The sequence below is a fragment of the Pteropus medius genome, unplaced genomic scaffold (genome assembly GCF_902729225.1).
Source record: "Pteropus medius unplaced genomic scaffold, Ma_sr-lr_union100, whole genome shotgun sequence".
Lineage (NCBI taxonomy): Eukaryota > Metazoa > Chordata > Mammalia > Chiroptera > Pteropodidae > Pteropus > Pteropus medius.
The window spans coordinates 1,261,182-1,283,468 of record NW_024349519.1 but is presented as its reverse complement, the minus strand read 5'-3'; the positions used below and the strand labels follow the sequence as shown (position 1 = coordinate 1,283,468).

General features: G+C 46.3%; 2 protein-coding genes across 9 annotated transcripts in view; both read right to left on the bottom strand.

Moving 5' to 3' along the window:
* Positions 1 to 219: 219 nt before the first annotated feature.
* Positions 220 to 11,557, bottom strand: LMBR1L (limb development membrane protein 1 like). Of its 8 annotated transcripts, XM_039882129.1 has the most exons (18): positions 11,173 to 11,547; positions 8,630 to 8,714; positions 8,204 to 8,245; positions 7,578 to 7,611; positions 6,384 to 6,523; positions 6,138 to 6,241; positions 5,412 to 5,538; positions 4,816 to 4,884; positions 4,611 to 4,675; positions 4,194 to 4,266; positions 4,035 to 4,118; positions 3,862 to 3,938; positions 3,225 to 3,302; positions 3,003 to 3,076; positions 2,672 to 2,762; positions 2,505 to 2,571; positions 1,009 to 1,170; positions 240 to 825 (listed from the first exon to the last, which is right to left on the bottom strand). In XM_039882129.1, exons 1-18 carry the CDS (start codon positions 11,242 to 11,244, stop codon positions 758 to 760), a joined length of 1,512 nt encoding a protein of 503 aa, XP_039738063.1. In that variant the 5' UTR covers positions 11,245 to 11,547; the 3' UTR covers positions 240 to 757. The 8 variants fall into 8 exon arrangements, with proteins under 8 accessions (XP_039738064.1, XP_039738061.1, XP_039738067.1 ...); XM_039882130.1 differs by having other exon boundaries at positions 220 to 825; positions 1,009 to 1,086; positions 4,035 to 4,266; positions 11,173 to 11,557; XM_039882127.1 differs by having other exon boundaries at positions 220 to 825; positions 4,035 to 4,266; positions 11,173 to 11,552.
* A 10,118-nt stretch (positions 11,558 to 21,675) lies between these two features.
* LOC120618203 (tubulin alpha-1A chain-like) overlaps positions 21,676 to 22,287 on the bottom strand; it is a 3,451-nt gene continuing 2,839 nt past the window's right edge. Inside the window, exon 5 of the mRNA XM_039882140.1 lies at positions 21,676 to 22,246. Coding sequence (XP_039738074.1) covers positions 21,846 to 22,246 — 401 coding nt within the window. The 3' untranslated portion in view covers positions 21,676 to 21,845. The remainder of the gene's footprint in view (positions 22,247 to 22,287) is intronic.

The window sequence follows — 22,287 nt, the reverse complement described above, 5'->3', positions numbered from 1 at the left end:
AGGCATATAAGGAAGAGTCAGGGGACCATCCAGTTTAAGGCAAGGCTAAAGGAGAGGAGTTTCCCACTGTATGGTCTAACATCAGATGCAAGTCCCAAAGAACACTAAGAATGCAGATGGAGGGAAAAGCAAAGGATGGTGGGCAGGACCCCTCTGTTTCTCAGTTGGTAGACTCAGGACTTGTGAGAGCAAGGCTGTTCAAACAGACACAGAGACAGGTCCTTTAAAAAACCAAAGCAAACCTTGGGATCAACTTTATTGCTGATGGTTGTGGCCTCTTCTTCCCCATGCCCTCGTCTCTCCAGCGGTCCAAAGCCCCTCTAGGATAGCACAGTGCTTAGGTTCTTCTGGGCCAGAGGCAAAGAGAGACAATCTGCCTCCCAAGTCTGCTCCCGCTCAGTCCCTCCCCTGTCCCAACCCCACCCTATTGCACATCAAATCATGTAAACATGTAAACATGGCTATGGGCATGGCCCGGAATAACAGTGAGGCAGATTGATGTGTAAACGGATTTGGGACCAGCAGCCAGATCCAGTTACTCAGCCCCACCCTATGCTGAGGCCCACAGTTAAGTCTGGAAAAACAGGGAGGCCTGGTCCCAAACTCTGGCTCAGGTAATGCAACAGTGCAGCTGTGCCCCTCTGCCACCCACCCTCTCTGATTGAAGTTCCTAAGTTCCACCACTCCCGGGTGCCCCTCCAAGCCTGGGCAGCAGATGGCAGTGTCCAGTTTTCTCCCTCCCACTCCCAGTTGGAGGTCACTGGTGCTGGGCCTTCTTAGATGCCCGGGGGAAACCGGAGACGGGCAATGGCAGTCTGTCCAGCCCTGGAAAAGAGGGGAGGTGGGCAGTCAAAAGTAAAGCATAGGTCCAGTCCTCTGGGATAACATAAACAGGCCACAGAATGGGTAGATGAGGGAGGTGACAAACAAAGCAGAGAACATGCCACTGTTCCAGAGGGCTCCACTTCACAATCACCCCACCAGCCTGCACCCTCCACTCTCTCTTACCAAAGGCCCGGATCAGCTCTGCCCGCACAGCTGCGGTGAAGGTCTTCACCAGACAAAGAGTGGTGAGGCCCGCGAAGGCTGCATTGTAGAGGAACACGATGTAGAAATTGCCCAGCCAGTTGAAGCGTCCAAAATCACCCAGCAAGTCAAAGCGAGTGAGCCCTGAAGTACAAAGACCAGGATGGGAGATGGGCTCCTCAGCACCTCTCTGGCTCAGTGCCTAGCTTTCTGCTGCCTCCTGGTGGCCACAGCTCAACACTGCGGCTGATAAATTGACCTTGCCAATGTGTTAATTATTCCTACCTCCCAAGCTCTGTCTCAGAGGCAGTTCAGGACTGTTGAAGAAAAGTATCAGCTTTTCCAACTTCCCTTCCAGAGTTTGGCATCTTCTCCTCCAATGGGGTCCCCTCTGGCTCCAGGTGTCCTGAGGAGGTCCCTAGGCCTGCCACTTGTTCCTGGGTCAGGAACCTACAAGCTGGTCTCCAAGTGCTTTTTTAGTAGACAGCCTTGTGGAGGCTTAGAGCTCTGACTCTGATCAGGCTGCTTTCGTTCACATCTAAACTCCACCCCAACTAACTGTGTGATCTGGGACAAATTCCTTAAACATCTGTGCCTCAGTTCCCTTAACTAAAAAGTAGAGAAAACAGTGGAACTATGAGAATTAAACAAGATAGTACACATAAAGCACTATATGTGCCAGGCACTATTCTAACACATACTGAGCCCTTAATAATAATAATATCATCATAAATAAAAATTCTGGGGCCTTCCCCCATTTAAATATTCCCACCTGCATACAACCTGAAGGAACTAACTGCTGGACTTAGTTTGTTACTAAATCCTCATGGTTTAAGTACAAACATATAGGGGAGAGGGTATAAACATAAGAACCAAATAGAAGTCATTTAAATTCTAAGTCACTTATGATACATGGATGATGATGTGGTGGAGGGGGAATTACTGCAATTCTCATACTACCTTGGGGTGAACTAGTTACGCTTTGGAGCATTTTTACCACGTAACTTTAGATCATAGCTCTAAAGACGGGAGACGCCCCTATGTGTGGAAAAAGCACTCAACTGGGGTTTAGAAGACAAGGGTTCTAGCCTGACTTGGTCTTGCCTCAAACTAGCTGTATAACTGGGTAAAATCAATTAGCTTCTCTGTTTCTCATCTTTAAAATGAGAGTGTTTATTAGATGATCCAGCCCAAAGAAAGATTTGAGGAAAAGTGGTATCTTTCCACCAAAAAATGGATATAAATAGGGGAGGCTGTGAAAGTAGCAAGTGGATAAAGTATAAGCCTTGAAGCAACACTACTTTGAAGCTCAGCATAGGCATTTTACAGAGCCCCAGTTTCTCCATCTGTATCATGGGGTTAATTACCTCCTCGTAGGTTTGTTGTGGAACTTAGGGAGAGCATGTACATAAAGTGCTTGCTTAGCACCAGGAGGTACTCAAAAAAAGCCAGTTTCTTTACCTCCTTTTGCTACTTACCCAGGGTTCGAGAGAAGACAGGAAGTGCTGAGCTTAAAACGAGGAGACAGACACAGTTCCCGATTATCTGGGTGGGAGTAAGGAAAGGGGAGGTAAGGTAGCAGAGGTGCCAGCACCTAGTCCCCATCCAGGTCCCCAGGAAGCTTCTTTTACTCCTGCCCAGCTACCTGAGTCATGGCTGTGTCATGCCATCTGGGCCGCAGGCCCCGGAAGAGTGGAGAGCTGTAGAATCCCATAACCGAGGATACCATCAGATAACTGCCACTGGGGTTAGGGAAGAACTGGCCAGTTTCCAAGGATTAATGCCTCATCTCAAAGGGGATGGACCCCTTTCCCCCAGTCCTCTTTTCAAAAACAAGTCTTTTCCTTATTTCTGAACTTCGAGTTGGTGAAGACTTGCCCCCTCTCCCCTTCCCATCACTCCCAACAGAGCTCTGCCCAGAGTTCCAGAGGAGACAGGTTCAGGAGACAGGCAATGGTGGGTTTCCAGAAGGATACAAGATGAGTACAACTTGAATGACGGCACCAAAGGAGCCCAGCTTGGAGAAGGAGACCTGGCCCAGGGAGGCATCCTGAGAGATGGAGCAGTGTCACTGTGGAACACTCCCCACCATCAGTACCACCCAACACCCAGGCTTCCCTCTGACCTCAGCTTCTGCTCCCCACCCCAGTCTTTCTAGGACTGTCCCTAAAAGACACAGTGGGAGGACAGCCCCATACCTGCATGCCCCGGGGCATGGCAGCCTCATCAATGAGCAGCTCCAGGATGTGGATGGCCACAATGAGCACAGATAGGCCCTGTGTGAGGCAAGGTCACAGATTCCCATCCTTGCCTCACCCACAGCTGTATCCAGAGTGAAATGTTAAGAGCGGACACTCTCGTCCAACATTTTCAGTTTCTAATTAGCTGTGTGGGACCTCCTCAAGGCCAGTGCTAGCAACAGAGCACCATCGAAGGTATTATAAAATGCACCCTCTCCAAGTAGAAAGATTGCAAAAAGACTAAAGAGAAAAATGGACCTTTTCCTCCAGACTGATAAGACCTATTCTCAAGTCCAAGTTGTGGCAAGTAGAAGGATAGACTAGATTTCAATCCTTATTTTCACCCCAGAGCAAACCTTCATAACTACTCAGTAGCCCTGTGTGACCTTGGGCAAACTCATCTTCTGTTTCTTTATCTACAAAATGAGGGTTGATGTGCTCAGCACAGGGTAGGACACAAAGTAGGCACTCAGTGAAAGGCAACTACTATTATTGAGGATAACCAGGTCCTCACATCTCCTCCCTCTTCCCTGAGAAGGCCTAAAGTACTCAAGGGCCTACTACTCCCTACCTCCACCAAGGTTGGTATACCCACCGTCAGTACCAGCAAGCACAGCATGGCCAGGGGGTAGCCCAGGTTCCGCTGCCAGGCTGAGGCCTTCCGTCGCTTCTCTATGCAGGGATGGGAAGCTGTTAGCAAGGGCCTAGAACAAGGGGCTACTCAACTTGGGAAAACCCAGGTATCCTAATCTCTACCAACCCACATACCCAGCAGGACCCTCTGTGTCTGCAGAGCCAGGACCTGTCTGTGTAGCAGCTCCATGTCCAAAGGCAGCCAGCAGGAAGTGGGATCTGAGGACAGAGAAGATGGTACTGCCCCTGCCCAAGCCATGCCCATCATTCCAGCTAAGAAGAATTGCAACTCACTGCAAATCCTGCGGGTCAAAGCTGCTTCCTCAAAGGCTGAGCAGTACAGCTGCTCCTCCAGGTCTTCCAACAGCTGGAAGCAGAGGAAAAGGTGGAACTAAATGTTAAAAACTCCCAGACCCCAAGGGTACAGAAGCGCATTGTCCTCTCAAGGCTTTATAGCCCCGTTCCTTCCCCTACCCTTCATTCACAACTTCATGGCCAGCAACTTTACCCATCCCTCCCAACTGCCTTGTTTTCTGCTTTGCATATCTGGTAAGCAGCTCCAGATGATGGTGGTGAAGGGTACAGAAGCCAACAAAGGCTGTGGCTCTCTGCAAGATGTGCACTACACAACTGTAGGGTTGCTTCGTTGTTTGGCTCCAGCTTTGCAGGAAGCTCATCCCACAGGATCAAGGGGCAATGAGCACTACATACCCGGGGCTTGACCAGCAGCTTCCCAGTGACCGAGAACATGCGGGCGAGACCTAGCGGAGTACACACTGTGGGGACAGGAGCCAGTCACTTGCCAGAGTCTTCTCTCTACCACTTCCCCTACCCACCCCTCCATTCTCTCTCCTTCCATCCTGGTGAATCTGGCTCAAGGACCTTACCCATTCCGTCTCAGACTCTGAACACTCACCCAGGAGCAGCAGGACCCCAAGAAAGGAGATGCAGGAATAGAGGTAGGGGAGGTAGTACTCCCAGAAGTCTAAGGGTGAAAAAAGAGGTACAGTAAGCCCATCTCTTTTGGTTTACTGGGGCTGACAGGCCTCAGCAACTAGGCTAAGGACATTAATACAAAAGCCTACAGGGGTTAGGTAAGTAATGCAAATCAGGAAAGCTGGCCTGTGTCAGCAGATGAGGGAGTGGCAGGGACTATAGCAAAATGGAGATCCTAAGCTCTACCTAAAGGGTACAACTGCTATTTGGCCCCAGTCACTGGGAACAAATGTGGCCAGATGTCAACCTTGTCAAGCAAAGCCAGAGATCTGGATAGTAATGTGAAACCTCCCAACTTTAACATGTCAGCAAATGACACATATTTTTAAATCATTGCATGGGCCCAATGGAACATTTCTGCAGGTTGGATCTGGCCTGAAGTCCATCGTTTTGAAATTTCAGTCTAATGGAGATGATCTCAACCCTCTCCGACTTTCCCTGGGCCCAAGCTAGAGAACATCAGCCACCTGAAGAGCCACTCAGCCTGGAGGGTGGGAAGGAAGCTGGTCCTCTCACCATAGAGTGACTCCCTGCTGGCTTTGTTGTTGTCCACAATGGCTGATGCCACCCACACCATGCCCAGCACCAGCAAAGTAAGGAGCATCAACATCACCACCGTCTCGTAGACCCGGCCCAGGACACCCTACGGGAGAAGGCAATTGATGGTGGTGGTGGTAGGGGTCAACATCAGGGCAGTGTGGAGAAGGAAGGAAACACTGGAGATGGCAGCCTGGCTGAGGGAACCAAAGAGGACCTCCTTTGGGAGACAGAGGAGGGCATTTCCCTCTTATTCTGCTAAATCACTCTGTCCTCCTACCTACAATCAGGGGCTGCTCCCCATCCTCAATATTCTTCATTTGCAAACCCCTTCCCCAGATCCCTTCCTTATCCTTATCTTGACCTGGGAAGTTGACCCCTGAAGTCTGCATTATACAAGCTCTTTTCCCTCTGGTTTCCTGTTCAGCTTGCCCAGTGGGAAGGACCAGCAGCTCCTCTGCTGGGCAGCCACACCTTCTCAGCTTCACCTACCAGTGGGTTTCGGAAGCTATTTCTTCTCTCTGCTCCCATAGGCCTAGGGATGGTAATGACTTCCTGCTGTCACTAGCACCTCAAACTCTTTGTTGGTCCCCTCAACTCTGAGTAAACCTCTGCAAATAGTCTCTTCATTAAAATCTCTTCAGTTGAACCATCTGAGTGGAACTCTGTTTCCTGCCTAGATTGATTGATGTATCCCCTACTCACCTTTCTGGAGCCAGCGAAGCCCTCAGACTCAGTGAAGAAGTACGCAAAGGGCATGAGGAAGATAAGGGACAGGTTGGAGAAGAGAAAAACAAGATTCCAAAGGCCTAGAGCAAAAAAGGAAAGGCAGAAGTGGTCAGGAAAGGGAAGGTCCAACCCACTGGGGGCCAACCATATGGTCAGGGAGCCAGGGATGGGGTGATTTTAACTGATGACCAAAGCTGTCTGTGCCTGCCAGGAGCCACACACCATGGATGAGGGAGCCGTTGAGCCACTGGATGTAGTAGTTCCGAGGCAGTGAGAGCAGCACCTCGTTGCTGATGATGGAGAAGGGCAGGAGCAGGACAGCACCCAGGGCGACCGCCAGGGTAAAGGTGCAGAGCTCAAGCCTGGGCAAAGAAGGGGAAGGGGAAGCCCTTGCTTAGCTCAGACACTCACTTCCCTGGGCCCAAGAAGCCCCATTTATCCCTGTAGGCACCTGTGGTTTCTCCTGTAACTAGCTGTAGCAGTGACATACCTAGGAAAGTAGCCATCGTCCAGCTGGGGCTCTACCCACTTCCCACCCTCCCTGCTAGCCCTTACCTTCAGGGAAGCCTTTGCACATGGGATGGGCATATCTCAGGCATTCATGGGAACCTGGTCACTTGCCATGTCAGTTGCCCAGACTGTCCCCAGGAATGTGATACTCCCACACATGCCTGTAGGGTGTACCAGGCATGATGCCAAGCTAAGGGGCCTGGCTTCTCTTCTCTGCTCAGAGATGTGAATTTCTGAGCCTGCCTTCTTCATCCCAGATAAGAGTAGAGTCACCCCATATGGCTATGCCCTGCACAAAGGCATGAAGGCCAAGGGGGAAAAGGGAGCTGAAACTCAGCTCTATAGCTAAGGTCTGTGTTCTGGGCTGCATCAGCTGAAAAGAAGGGACACTTTTATCTACTTGATAAAAAAGGGAGGGGTTGCCTTCTTGTAATCTGTTGATCCAGAGGGGTCATTTCTGTATTTTTCTCTATACTGGCTAGTGAATAACAGCAGCCTAGAGTAAAAGCCATCCACTTAGAATCAAGCATGCCCTTCCTTCAGGGGTTCCACCTTCCCCATCTCTTGTTCTGTTTCCATCAGTCTGCATCCCACCCTACTCCCTTCCCAATGGCTGCTGAGAGGTGAAGCCACGCTAGAGCCATTTCCGGTGACTCAGGCCCCAGCTAACAGTTCGTGGCCATAAGGATCCCAGAAGCTCCTGGCTTAACCAGGAAGACAGGAAGAGCAGCTTTCCTATGCGTCCCCAGGGTGGGGTAAACCCGGAAGAAGCCAGAAATGGGGTGGAAGCAGAAACACTCTCTTCACTTTGTGACAGCCCACTCTCCCTGTCCCCACCAGCTCCAAGGCCTCACTAGGTCTCAGCTTCTAAAAGCTACTGGTGCCAGGTGCTCAGGTGACACTTACGCAATCTTGTTGACTGTGGCATCTTCATCATCCACTACAAGAGACAGAGGCATGGAAAAGACGCAGGACATCAGTAGGCAGCTCTGGAAACAATCCATGTTGCAGTGTGCCCTTTTGCCCCTTCCCTGCCCCCAGAAAGAAGGGCATGCACCCAGAGGCAGAGCTGGACAGGAGGCTCTGAGAGAGCTCATGCTATGAACTCCGCAACCTATTCTGTGGCCAAGGTGGCAGCTTAAAGATCAGCGGTCCCAGGTGGCAAGAGTATGGGCCAGAAACTCCCTCGCTTCCCTCCCTCCTCATGATCTCTCCCATCACAGGTTCCTCTTTGTAAGCTCTGTGAGGTTGGTTACATAAATGGCTGGGTGCAGTGAAGGGAAATGCAGGGAGTAGGGGGAAGGGAGATTCACAGAGAAAGCCCCCAGGAGAATTATACTGAGAAGTAGCTGCCTTCTTGGGTGGAGGCTCATGAAGCCATCCAGAGGGGAGAAAAGGCTAGGGCCAGGACAGGACGATCTGGACAGGTTGGGGCTAAGAACTGGGGCAAATGTGTTCCCCTGTCACACAATGCCTACAGGAAGGAAAGCTCTAATACTCAAGTTCTCTATAAAGAGAAAAGCTGCCATCACCAGGTTGTGGGGCCTCCATGGTCAGGGTCCTGGGTGAGAGCACTAGGAGAAGAGATGACAGAGCTTGTGCAGTTGCCCACTTTAGGTTCACAGAGGGTGGCTTTCACATTAACCATCTCATTTGGTCCACACATTAACAATGGACTAGATAGACTGTTAGGCCCATTTTGCAAAAGGTGAAACGGAGGGTCAGAAAAGTTCCAGGATTTGCCCAGTGGCTTTACTAGTTGTGGACACTTTTATCTAGATTTTCTACTATACCACCATGTCCCTGCCTGTGGAGGTAGGAAAGCAGAAGAAGCAGAGGCTCCAGAACAGCCACCTCTCCTTTCCCAGCAGGCACCATAGGCCCATTCTCCTGAGGCTGCCCTATGGCAACAAGAACACTGGCAGAGGGCAGGCAGAAGGGAGGAAAGTCACAGGTACCTGTGGTGAACTCAGCAGGCTTCTTGAAGTGGGTCAGGGCGATATGGCAGAGGATGTACAGTGTTGCAAACAGAAGTGTTGATATCTGTGGCAGAACGTGAATTGGGATAAGAAGCTCTAATTCTCAGCACATTCCACAGCCCCAATAGCCTCTATGTTAATTCCACAGGGTCACTTCCCCAAAACAAGGCTCCATATTTCCGGGGGTTCCATCTTTCTCTCTGGTACTCTCTTCTAGTCAGGGCCTCAGGGGCCTCTAGGAAGCACTAGTCAGGGGCTGTCTCATGCACCTGGGGAAATGGCACCATGTCCAGCCCTACAAGGATTTTCCTGGGAGAAAATAGTTTAGCAAAACCCTGGTTGGTAAATGGGCAGAGAAAACTAGAGATGCACATGCATACACACCTGAAACAGGCTACAGAACCAGAGGAAATAAACTCCTAGCACTTCAGTGGAAGGGGAAGAAAGTATGAGGGGAAGATGTCTACATTGTCCTGGCATTCCAACCTCACTCCCTCTACCCCTGCTGCTACCTCGACTCAAGCTCCAGAAAAGAATAAGTAGGAATCACGTTTCTAGATAAAGTCAGAATTTCTACTCTGTGTTTATTCGGGGGCACTGAAAAATCAAGTCTGCTCTGGGCCTCATCAGAGCTTCATTTAATCCTCTGCCCCTAAAAATAGGCCTTAGTTGGGGCCCAACATCTACAAAGTTTCTAGAGTCAGCATCAGCCCCTTTAAAGGCTGTCAATCCCTGGTCCCTACCTCAAATGACTTCCTCTACAAAGAGAAAGGCTAGGCCTACTCTAGGGTCAGGTCTCTCAGAGCCTGACTCAAGCTCCTGGGTGAGTGGACCTCCAATTGACAGTTAAGGCAGGACTTGGCCAGGTTACTCTGAACATGCATGCATCCCTACCTTACCCCAAGTAAGGGGCTATTGATCAGGGGAGAAGCCACTGCTCGGTTTGGCTCCACAACCACCAGGGTGTCTTGAGAAGAGACATTATTGCATTTGAAGTAAGCCAAGAAGGCAGGATCCATCTCATGGGTCCTCTAGTCCCCAAGGGGAACTGACCCCAAAAGAAATCTGCATACAACTATCTACACAAAGAGGAAAGAAGTCATAGAGACCTCAAGAGAGCCATGGACCTAGGACAAAGTTGTAGCTTTCGGCATTAGGGAAGCAAAATAAAATGAGCCACTCAGATTGTAACTGCAGGATTTTTACAGCCTAGTGCTCTGCCCTGGGCTTGTGTAATAGCCAGGAAGGTGGGAGGGCTCAAAAGGTCAGGCTAGAGTTCCACGCAGTTCCAGCAGAGGCTAGGTCCTTCTCTAGAGCAGGGGATGAGAGCCAGGTGGAGGAGGTACCAGAAGCCTTCAGGCTGCCCTTGGCCAGCATTGATGTCCTGAGCTAATGGGGGCTAAAGGATAGGGGAGACATCTAGGAGGCTGCTTCTCTGTCCAAGGTCTCATCCCTCTCTGTTCTCAAGGACTGGGCGAGTCTCCATGATATGCCCAACCCTGCCATCTGGGACTATCCACTAAGGGATACACCAGGAAGGCTTCCTGAAAGTAGAGCTGATGTTCCATGAACAGACTGATATACTCCCTATTTTTCAGTCCTCACAGATAAAGGCAGATCTATTAAGTCATGGCTTACTTTACCCCTCCTCCAATCTGAGGCTGCCCAGGGCAGACTAGAGCTCAGCCTGAGAAAAATGGACATTTCTCTTCTTCCAAACCTTCCTCTTTTCTTTCCCATTTAGTATACAGAGTTCAAAATAGGCCTGAGGAAGATTCAATTTCCTAAGCACCACTGAGTGCTCCAGCTCAGAAGTAGAGTCCATTGCTGGGACAAGTTCAGCTGTTGGTCTAGGTGGCAGTGAGGGAGTAAGGAAGGTGGCCAGATAGAGCCCTGGGGGGAACCACTCACAGGAGAGATCCCTCAATGGCTAGATAGCTAGGACCCACAGCTTGCAGGATTTCTAACAAACACCAATAAGGGGGGTGGGAGGGTCTTACTAGTTCTCCATCTCTACCCAGTAGAATCCACCCAGCAAGAGTCCCTTCTTCCAAAGTGGAAGAAGATCCACCAACGTCCCCTGTTCATTTCTCCTTCTGTAAACATCGGTTGGGTTGGGGAGGCGGGGGCGGTTAAATGCAAATCATCCCTCTCGGACTATCCGACTAAGATGGGCAGACTCACCAGACTCTTGGACACACGAGGACCCATGTCCAGAACACCGCTGGGGTGGGGGACAGAACGGCGGGCGGGGGAGGGGCGTGTAGATGGGAGGAACGGAAATCGACTGGCTTTGTTTATCGCTCAGCTACCCAGTAGATCCGATCTAGGGGTTAGCTAGCCGGGGTACACGTCCTTCTGTCAGGCCAGGGCTCTTCGTCCCTCAACCCTGGTCCAGGCAGAGTCTGACAAAGCTCTGAGATCAGGTGGTCACATTCTGACCCTAACTTCTTCCTTTCTCGCTCTACACCCGTGCTTCTCCCCACTTCGGTCCTACCATTCCAGCCCCGTCCGGCACTCACAATGCACTCGCGGACCCTCTCGTGGAACAGCTGCTCTCGCACAGATAGCACTTCGTAGTCAGCTGCTTCCATACTCTGCTCAGCATGACTGGGGCAAGGGTGTCTCCGGGCCCGGGTAGGACTAGCGGGGATGAAGCCACCGCCGCCAAGCACCCGGACCCAGCCGAGGAGCCTCTCTTCTCAGCCTGCGACGGAAACCGGGGTAATCTGAGGTTCAGATTCAGTCTTCTCAACGCCCCGCCCTTAAAGGGGCAGGCACCAGCGGGCCTCGCTTTAAAGTGTTCCTTCCCCCGCCCCCTGCTCCCTCCCCTTTAAGGTCGGGCCTCGGTCACGTTTCAACGCAAACACCCGCAACCCGGCTGGCTACGAGGAAGCGACCGTCCGGGTTCTATTTTACTGGAGACCGAGTGACGACACAAGGGATGGGCGTGTTCCTTTTAGAGAGCGGAATTCATTGGCTCCTGGGGAACTGCCGCTCATCGCTAGAGGAACGCTAATAGGCTTGCCGGGCGAAAAGAGGCGGATCTTTGAAGCCAATTGCTGCTCCTTCTAAAACCAACCGTCTCTCTCACTTCCCATAGATGACAGGTGAGTATTCCTGCAGTTTAGTAGCGACACAAATTTTAGTTTGATCGTGGTTAAATGAACCATTTGGAGCAAGCCAGCCAGGATGTGAGAGCTTCTTGGGGCTTCTGAAAGGTGCCGCTGCCCAGAAAACCAAGGCCCGTAGCAGCATTTTCTGAATGGGTTTATGTTGGAGTGAGGGCCCCCTTCGCCCCCAGGAGTTTTCACTCAGTCATTTTTGTGGATGGCCAAGTGTGTGCTAGAGCAAATACTAAAGAAAACTGAATAAAACTTCTGAAACTTTGTGAGGAAATGCCCAGGGGATCATTGCCAAGTGGGGCTGAATCAAACATTAGCTGACCTATGTGACTGACATTCACTTTATAGACTTTATATGACTTTTATATCATGGAAACGTACAGGGCAACGTGTTGTGATTAGTATTTTAGAGATTAGAAGAAGATGAGAGGTTGTCCTGTGCCCAGGGTCACAAAATTAGAATGCAAGTTACTTTCCTGCGACCATGGCATAAGTACTGTTTGAAAAGTCCCACCTAGAGGAAGTTGAACACTTCCTCTAAATTGGAGCAGCGCAGAGAAACTCAAAGGAAGGGCTGAGTTTTGCAAAGCCCCCCAATGAAGAATAAGAGGCCAAGTCCAAAGGCATTAGGCTGCATCCAGTTACTATCTGTAAGAGTCAGGGCCAGAATTAACAACTGAATTCTGTACCGTTGTAACTCCTCTGGGTAAGTTATTTTTATCTCTTCTGTTTCCTCACTGATTTGTCATAGAACCTTAGGAAATAAAATGCACATATTTGCATGCATACATACATACATACATACATACATACATACATACATACATATCTGTCTTTGGCAATAGCAAGATAATGAGAGAGCCTCCAGAGCCGATTTCCCTCTCAGCAACCAAACTTGAAAGTAACAACTCAGATGAGGGACAGTAGATAGACACAGTTTCAAAGAGAAGATAACTGGCTGGGGGGACTTGGCTCTGCTACAAGGAAATGAGAAGACAGGTGGCTTAGGTGTACTGAGTGTTTTGTAGGAATAAATATGAATGGATCAAGGCCCTGCCTGCCCTGGAGGAACTTACAGCTTGTCAGGGAGAGGAGGTTCTGGTGCTTAACACTTCTCAGATATTAATTTCAAGCCTATGTGCTTTAATGATCTTATTAAAACATAAATCAGATCTTGTCCCTGCTCAAACCCCTCAACAGTGATCCGTTTGCACTTGTAAATTCACCTGCCTTAAAGTAAGCCTACAGAGGTTGCAACACAGTGGCTTTTGGGCTACATTAGATGTGCTATGTTTTGTTTGGCTCACAGTGTTTTTAACACATTTCGGCATTTAATGATCAGGAGATGACACCTTGAAAATTCAGATTTCTGCCTCTTAAATAGAAGATCTGGGCAACGAGAACATGTGGCTCTGTAGATGGAACAGGAAGTATTACTACAGCCTTCCACGGCCCCTATTACTCAGGCAAGCGCTTATGCCTCACCAATTTTTCCATTCAAATTGTCAGCCCAGCTGACAATTGAGTTAGTGACCTGTGAGCTGTCCCCTTATTACTGTTTCAACTAAGTACCATCCTCACTTTGGCCTTCCTCAGGACTCTGCATTTGCTGTTTTCTTTGCCTGGAACAGTTGTCTCCTCCTCCTTCTTCTCAATTCACTTTTGGCTGGCCCTGTTTCCTTCAGGTTTGAACTTAAATGTTATCTGCTCAGAGCAGTCTCCCCATCCCTCCACTACCTTATTTAAAGCAACCTATTTTTGTCATATCATTTATTACAAATTGCCTTAATTTGTTTGCATTTGTTTGTCCCCCGCCCCGCCCCGGTTAGGCTTCTAAAGGAAAGGAATCATATTTGGTTTTGCTGACATGAGAACATCCAAACCCGTAAAGAATTTTTAGTAGTTTAACTGAGCCAAAACTTATGACAGTTTTAAAGTTTCTTTTATGCATTTGAAATTAAGGAGGGAGAAAGCAAGGCAGGAATTGGATTATAGGTAGTTAACAAGATTACGTGCTTTCTTAAGGATGGTTAAGCTTACTTCAAAGGTGTGTTAACCTAGATGCACAAAAAGGATGGACACGGCCTGCCTAAGGCAAAGATAAACTTACTAAAAAAGTTATATGCCTGAGGCATGACTACCTATTGTGACCTGCCCATTTAGGAATTTATGTTCAGATCATCTTGTGAGGTTATTTTCTGTATAACTCCCGTATTTGTCCATATCTCAAACATGGTTATTTCCTTAGCCTGGGACCTAATACACATGTATTACAAATGTAGTGAGAAAAGATGGCAGGCATTGCTAATAATCAGAAGAGCTGGGTTCTGGTTCTAGCATTGTCAACCTGGGCTACACTCGATCTCATTGCAAAACTAGAAGACCCTTCAGATTGCTTCCAAATCTATGAATCTAATGTTCATGGTCCTTTGCAGTTCACAAAGTGTTGTGACATCACTTGAGTCACAGACTATTATATCTGATTCTTACAACAACTGGTTAACATAGATTCTGCTTAAAAATTAGCATCATCCAGAATGTACTATACTGATACGTATAACTGAAGTGAAATTTAAAAGGCATCATCCAGAATGTACTATACAGATACGTATAACTGAAGTGAACTTTAAAAGGCAAAATATCTATAAACAAATGAACTTGGAACTGCATAATAAATAGTGTAAGACAATTTCAAGCTCAGAACAGAGAGAAACCATCTAGAATATTTCCTAAAGAAAAGAGTTTTGAACCCAGCAGCAATCTGATTTATTTGTTCACAAGTTCTTCAGTCTTTGCTTACGAATTCATTGGAAGTACAGTAGCTTTCTTTCCAATGCCTGTTTAGAATTAGTGAAAGCTTCTCTTGTTTACTGAATCACCACTCAGAACACTGCAAAAAGACTACACAACCTCTTTTTAAACTTACCAAATCTCCCTTTGTCCAAATCCTATCTACTTCCAAGGCTCAATGCAAATAATGTCTTTTCTTCTATCTTTTCTTGAAGGTATTTCCACCTCTTCTAAACTCTCAAAGCAACATCCAGCTGTATAGTTCAGTGGGCAATGAACAAGTAGGCATATATGCAGTTTCATAACATTCATTATCTCGAGCTGTTATTTAAATTTTTTAGATGGTTTAACCTTACCTCCATTTATGTCTTTTCTACTTTCCCCTCCTCTTAGAGGGCTAGAAACCTGTATTTGGCTACAATTCACCTCTTTCCTTTCAACCCTGATAAAGATGAATGAAACAAACATAATCAATTGAGGAAAGTCTATGGGAGCAGCTAGGGCTTATGGAAGTTTTTGCACCCTGCCTAATTGCAAGAACCCTACAGGAGAGAACTCTATGGAAAGAACTTCGTTTACAGTGAAGATCTATGGTTCTTACTTTCCCTTCCATTAACTTCCTTTTCTCTTATATAAATGCCTCCCTCATCTTGGCACACAGGCCAGAGTGTGCATCTAGCTCTGGGTTGCAACCCTTTCTTTTTCCTGAATAAGTCCTTTTTGGTGATGAAATACCTAGTCGATATTATTTTTCAGTCAACAATCTCAATACTTAACTCAGTGCAGTTCTCACAGCAAACACTCGATGTTTGTGGATTCTATCTGCCCAGGAGATTAGTTACCCATTCTTATTAGAGAAGGGGCCACTTTGTAGAGTAAATTTCAATATTTTCAAGCAACACAGAGAAGGAAATAATCCAAATCGAGCCTCCACTAAGTGGTAAATATTAACAGATACTTAACATAGATTGGTTTATGCAATGTCACAAGGATCCTACAAAGTAGACTATTTTTGTAGTAAATGAGGAATCAGTTCAAGGAGATTAAGTAATTTTATCCAAGGACCTACAATAGTAAGTGCTAGAGCTGGGGTTTGAACTTTGCCTGTCTGGTTCTGAAGCTTCCTTTTCCCCCAATATTCTACCTCTTAGTAAATATATCTACCCACTTCTGTATTCCCCTCATTACTAAACTGCTTAGATACTCAGCGTAATAGAAACTAAAACTTCAATATCCTCAAGAGCCCTGGTGCCCTCCACCTGTATCTAAAGAGTTCATTGTTCTACTTCTTCCTGTGAGTCCACCTTTGAGCTTTGAAATGATGATGACTTATGGCTAAATAGCACCTTGAGAAAAGCAGACAGAAAACCCTGGGGCACCCACTCCTAGAAGTGACTGGGGCAGGAGAGGGTCAGAAAAGTTGCCTTTTTCTTACAACAAAGATTTCAGAAACATTCCATTCAGATTATGGGTTATTTTCATTTTCTCTTTGCTTACCTACATGTCCTAATTTTTCCACAGAAAACATAATAAATATGGAAAAATTCCTGCTCACTCTAAGACTAGTAACTTCAGGGTGGTTTTCTTCCCGGGACTTACTGGGTCTTCAGGAAGAACTCATTCAACTCTAAGGTGAAAACTACAGGCTGTGCTATGGATTGAATGTTTGTATCCCCCCCCAAAATTTATATGTTAAAACCCTACCCCCCAAGTGCGATTGTATTAGGAGGTGAGGTCTTTGGGAGGTAATTGAGTTTAGATGAGGTCATGGGGTACAGCCCCCATCATGTGACTAACATTCTTATAAGTACAGAAAGAGACTAGAGCTTTCTCTCTCAACCATATGAGGACACTGCAAGAAGGTGAGCCATCTGCAAACCAGAAGAGATGCTATCATTAGGTACTGAATCTGCCAGCACCTTGATCTCAGATTTCTCAGCCTCCAGAACTGTGAGAAATAAATGTCTATTGTTTAAGCCATCTAGTCTATGGTGTTTTGTTATAACAGCCCAAAATAAGACAAACTGTAAACCTTTTTCCTTGTCTCTGATGGAAATTAGGCCAATTCCTAGAAATGGGACCAACAACTTTGGAATTGCCCTCTTGTCTAGGATACTAGGGAAACCAGAGGTTCCTGTTAGTCAAGGCCTCCCTGGATCTGAGAACTTTTTGTTGTTGGCAGGGGTGAGGGGAAGGGTTTAAGAAACATGCTTTGAGAGATTCTGTTCCTTTGTCCCTACCTATCTCTGACTTTTCCAAAATATTTGAGAGAATAGTCATAATGAAAGATTGGCTTGAGATAGCAGGAAATTTTGGAAAATCCTAGGCTCTGAGAATGGAGAGAGATCTCAGTTCTACCTGTTTGTTCTTCACAATATGGATGCCCATATTGGTCCCTTGCAGGTCCTAGCTAATTATTAGAAAGTGAGCTGCAGTGTTCTTTCCCATCCTTTGCTGTGCCCTTTAGGATTTTGAGGAATGAATCTGCTACCATTTCTGGACAGAAGCTCTTAACTGGATTTCTCTTTTCCAATCTAAACAACCTCAGTTCTCTGAGTTGCTCTACCCAAGACCCCTTACTTACCCACTCCACTCACCCCTTGGAGGAAATTCTCTTTACTGTTCATATCCTTCTTGAGGTACATAGAACTGGATAACAGTGTGCATAGTAGGGTGACCAGGAAGAGGATGCTGGGAACATGTACCTACCTAGCTTCGTACAGTGTTGTGTAGAAGGAATGTCTATGGTATCATCAGCCTGTTCTGACAACTGGGTCACACTTGTCTTGTGGCACACATTAATTTAGTCAGTGTGAGCCAGCAGAAGTTCCTACATGTTAGTGTCATGAGATACTAAAATTGGGCCAGGGATTTCTTCTTGTTTATGAAGAATCTTTAGAACAGAGCAGCAACTTTATCTTTCACTTCCATTTGATGTCATTGTCCACCCTGTAGTGACTTCTTGAGGCATCTTAGATTTTTCAGCTGGGGAAAGATGGAGGAAGGGGAAGGCAGTGGAGGGGCAGTGTTTGATAGCTTTCAGAATTAAAAGTTTGAATCTTTGCTCTCGCTCAAAATTAATTCTTGGAATATTAAGTATACTAAGTACTAAACATTAAGCTAGGCATGGAGATACAATGGTAAGCATAATAAACAAGGAGATTATAAAATCTGGTGAGTAAATGTGTTAAATAATCACATAAATAAATATATAATTCCAAAATATGATAAATGCTTTGAGAAAAGTAGAAGGCTCTATAAAAATATGTAATAGAAAATATGATTCAGTTTGACCTAGTCTTCAAGTTTTTGGGTTTTTATCATCGAAGGAGAAGTGAGTTAACTGGGCAAAGGGGGTAGAATTAGTTATGGTTGGGAAAGGTATTACGTATAGGCAGAGAGAACAGTGTTTGAAGGCCCCACGCAGGATTGAGGTGATAAGCTTGATTCCATCACAGTTGGACACAGTAACTTACAGCATGCTATCAATTTGGAGATTGGTCAGTTGAAGGATGGGTAGGGTAGAATATTTATTTCAGTTTATGGATGGGATGGCAGAGAGCAAGAAGCTGGCCTTCAAAACACCATGACACCAGTATCTACATTGTTATGTTCACATCATCAGGTGGTTACTAACTTTGTATCAAGCTCCTTGTTATCAACTTTGTATCTGGCAACAACATCCTTCATTACTGCATGTTGACCCCAAGGCCATGTTTTTATACCTATCCCACCCTCTGAAGTACCCTAGAGGCAGGCGCTGAGGTTATGAGCTCCTTGGGTGTGGGGTTTCCTGTGGCTGCCTAATTTACAATGGTCTAGCATGAGGCCCAGCTGCCTCTAGGAATTAACAGAAAAGTGACAAGCACGTGAATGCTAGGGATGGCAGGTCAATCACTTCCTGTTTGTTGTGTATCTCCAAGGTGGCAGCCAGGGCAGAGTTCACAAATCTGAGCTCAGCACTTATGAGTAGAGAACTCCTTGTCAGTGGTGCCATCTGCAGGACATTAAGGAATTTGCCAGGAATTTGATGGGACTGGTAGAGGAAAATGGAATCTCCTCTCTCTCTCAAGCCTCTTAATCTGAGCATGTCCCTAAATCACAGCCCTGGTCCTTCATAGAGCTGAAAGACTCTTAGTGCCTCTGATCTTGTGGCAAGCGATATTTAAGGTACCTACCTGGTCCTACAAGGCAGGACACAGGGCTGTGGTATCACTTCCCTTTTCTCCTGACAGTTAAATGTCAACTGTAGAAAATGAGGCACTGGGCTTCTCCCATTTTAAGGTCACCTCAAGGAGGTCAAGAACACTGGGTTGTGAAGGCATTTAAGCATTCTGGTGTTAAAAGAAAGTGGGTTTGTAGTAAATTAAAGGTGTTGATATAAAGTTAATTATTATCATCTTTTCCATCTCTAAGTAAACCCCCCCTTGGGATTTTACTTCTATTTCTTTTGAGTAAATGGCTCATTCTTCCTTGGCAATGGCTTTGGGGTCCCACTAAGCAGAGATGTCACATCCTGGGGTGCCCTGCCTCTCATCTCCCATGTTTGGACATACATCTCTAAACTTAAAAGTCCGTCTAGACTTGATTGTTCTATTTACCACCCTTCTCTGGAAATCTGTGGTGCAAAAGGCAAAATACACCCAGAAGGTTAAGAGAGCCTGACTAATGACAGAGCAAGAAGTGTCTCTCTCTTCCCTAGGCCTCTCTACCCTGAGACTCACCTTTTCAGGAGGCGCTTAGAGACCTGGGCCTGGAAAGAGGGTGAATATGTTTCACGAAACCCTAGGGTTAAATGTTTATATTGAATAGAACAATACAGACTCTGGCCTAAGAGCAACATAATCATTATTTTTACTTCCCTTGGAGCAGTCTGTGGGCCAAAGGCATTACCAGGCACTGTGCTTGCTTCTGAGGCAGAGATATAGCTAAAGGAATGCTTGGTTGCATTTCCTGGGTGCCTTAGCATTTCACTGTAGGCATTCCTGCCATATTTCATTCTTGGTATCTCATGTCACCAAAGGCTTTAACTACTAGTCAACTATTAGTCATCTTCATGACATATGATTGGGAATAGAGGGGACAGAGAAAAACACTGAATATCAGAAGTTGGATTAATAACCAAATTAGGGTATAAAGGGAGAAAGTATAGTTTAGGAGTGTAGATAGGTGTTCTAAAGGATAACTTAAACAGCAATCAAAAATACTGAAATTCGAGTTCGAATTGTAGAAAATGGGACTTTTTTCCTCTAAACTACAGGTTCCCCCCCCTTTTAAAAAATGAACATTTCGAGCATACAGAAAATAAGATATTATAGAGTTGTTCTACTCAATATAAACATTATACCTTAGAGTCTTGTATATAATACCCACTGATTTTTGCCTCCTGTTATTGTATAGTTCCCTCCCACAATAAATATGACTGATGTATAACACATAGGATATAGTTAAGATGACAGTGTGAATTCTGAAGTCGTCGTAAGACACTGCAGTTTCCAGCTTGTCCTCTCTCTCTCGGATCACGTCCTCGGGGAAGCCTGCTGCCAGATCATGAGGACACTCCAGCAGAGCTATGGAGAGGTCTGTGATGAACTAAGGCCACCTGCCAACAACCAGCACTAACTTGCCAGGCATGTGAGTGAAACACCTTGGAAGTGAATCCTCCAGCCCCAGTCAAGCATCAGATGACTATAACCTTATGAAACCCCAAGACAGAACTATCCAGCCAAGCTGCTTTTGAATTCCTGATCTTCAGAAACTGTATGAATACACATTTTAAACCAGTTTTAGGGCAATTTGCTATGTGGCAACAGATAAATTTGCAAACACTGAAATATCTACCACCTAAGTTGGTCATCTTAACATTTGCCTATGGATCTTTTATTTTCTCAAAAAGTCTCCCCACTACCACCCAAAACATTACAGTTGAAACCTTGTCTTCTTAATCTTGTCCCTGCCTTGTGCCTCCGAACTCTTAAAAAGCAAGACACCCTTTGCAGAGTTCTGCTTGCCTGAAAAGCAAGTTCTTTGTACTGATTTGCTGCTTCCCAGGCTCTGGCCAAGATACCTTTCGTTTTGCAGAAACAATGGGACCTTTCAGGGGGTCTTCAGACATCTCAGGATGGTCTTCCCTCTGAGTTGGGTACTGATTTGCTGCTTCCCAGGCTCTGGCCAAGATACCTTTCCTTCGTTTTGCAGAAACAATGGGACCTTTCAGAGGATCTTCAGACATCTCAAGATGGTTTTCCCTGTTTGGTACTAACTCAAAACCTTATTTCCTATTTGGATACTAATCCAGTTTAAAGCTCTGGCATCCGCACTCCCCCCGGGGCCTGTGCTGGCTACATTTGTGTTGCTATACTAGGATTGCTGTGCCATTTGACTTTTTTCTCAAATGGCTGGTAAAGATTGTTTTTCAGGAGCTGAGAAGTATTTTAAAACTTAAGACACCACCTCCAGCAATTTTTAATGTCCTTATGCTTTCTGAACTTATAATGTACACTTCCTCAGAGGCTAAGTCCTCTATTTACATCCTATTTGCCCGTCTCTAGATTCCTTTTAGATGTAGCCAAAGTACAAACTTGAAAGAATGTAAACTGTGCAAAGTGATTATAAGCTCATCCTAACCTTTACAGATGTTTTCACCTCCTCGCCTTGCAAAACAGTGCTCTAGCAAGTGTTCGTGGCTTAACAGTAGTCCTATTATCTGCAGATTCAAATCAATTTACATGCACACCTTGGAAGTAGTGGGTTTGGTTCCAGACCACAATAAAGCAATTACAATAAAGTGGGCTGTCATTTTTGGTAGAGGGTCTTGCCTTCAATTTGTAAAAAATGCAACATCTTCGAAGTACAATAAAATAAGGTATGCCTGTACTTACTCCTAACTCATCAGTAATTACTCAATAATTTCAAGAACTAGATTAGCTCTGGATTAAAATGACTTTCAGCACATCATTCTTCCAAGTCTCCTATGACCTGGATTCTAACATTAGTTAAGGTGATTAACAGGTGTCACAATCCAGCTCTCTTGCTTTTATAGACCAGCCCTTGATATGACCACTGTGTTGCAGTCTCTATCCTCCAAGTGTAGAGAAAGTACAGAAGTCGAACTTTTCTCAATGCCTTTACTTTTAGACACGAGGGGAAAATCTTATAAGTACACATGAAAAGACACAGACATGATTCACAGGTAAAAGCGAAGACGATCTAACCAGAAAGCTTAAAAGCCTAGCAGCGTTGAAGCTATAGTTGAGTATGACATTGCAGGAATAAAGGAATTAGTATTCCTCTCCTTCTTCCTCACCCTCTCCTTCAACAGAATCCACACCAACCTCCTCATAATCCTTCTCAAGGGCAGCCATGTCCTCACGAGCCTCTGAAAACTCTCCTTCCTCCATGCCCTCACCCACGTACCAATGAACAAAGGCACGTTTGGCATACATCAGGTCAAACTTGTGGTCCAGGCGAGCCCAGGCCTCAGCTATAGCTGTAGTGTTGCTCAGCATGCACACAGCTCGCTGTACTTTGGCTAGGTCTCCACCAGGCACCACAGTGGGAGGCTGGTAATTAATGCCAACTTTGAAGCCAGTGGGGCACCAGTCCACAAACTGGATGCTGCGCTTGGTCTTGATGGTGGCAATGGCAGCATTGACATCTTTGGGAACCACGTCCCCACGGTACAACAGGCAGCAAGCCATGTATTTACCGTGGCGAGGGTCA

Bases quoted from the DNA above. Each gene is read 5' to 3' on its own strand.
- LMBR1L (XM_039882127.1), bottom strand. From the start codon at position 11,244: ATGGAAGCAGCTGACTACGAAGTGCTATCTGTGCGAGAGCAGCTGTTC. The intron at 4,676-4,815 runs GTGAGTGTTCAG...CTGTCCCCACAG, and splicing joins TGGGGTCCTGCTGCTCCTGG to TGTGTACTCCGCTAGGTCTC. The intron at 2,572-2,671 runs GTAGCTGGGCAG...ACTCCCACCCAG, and splicing joins ATGACACAGCCATGACTCAG to ATAATCGGGAACTGTGTCTG.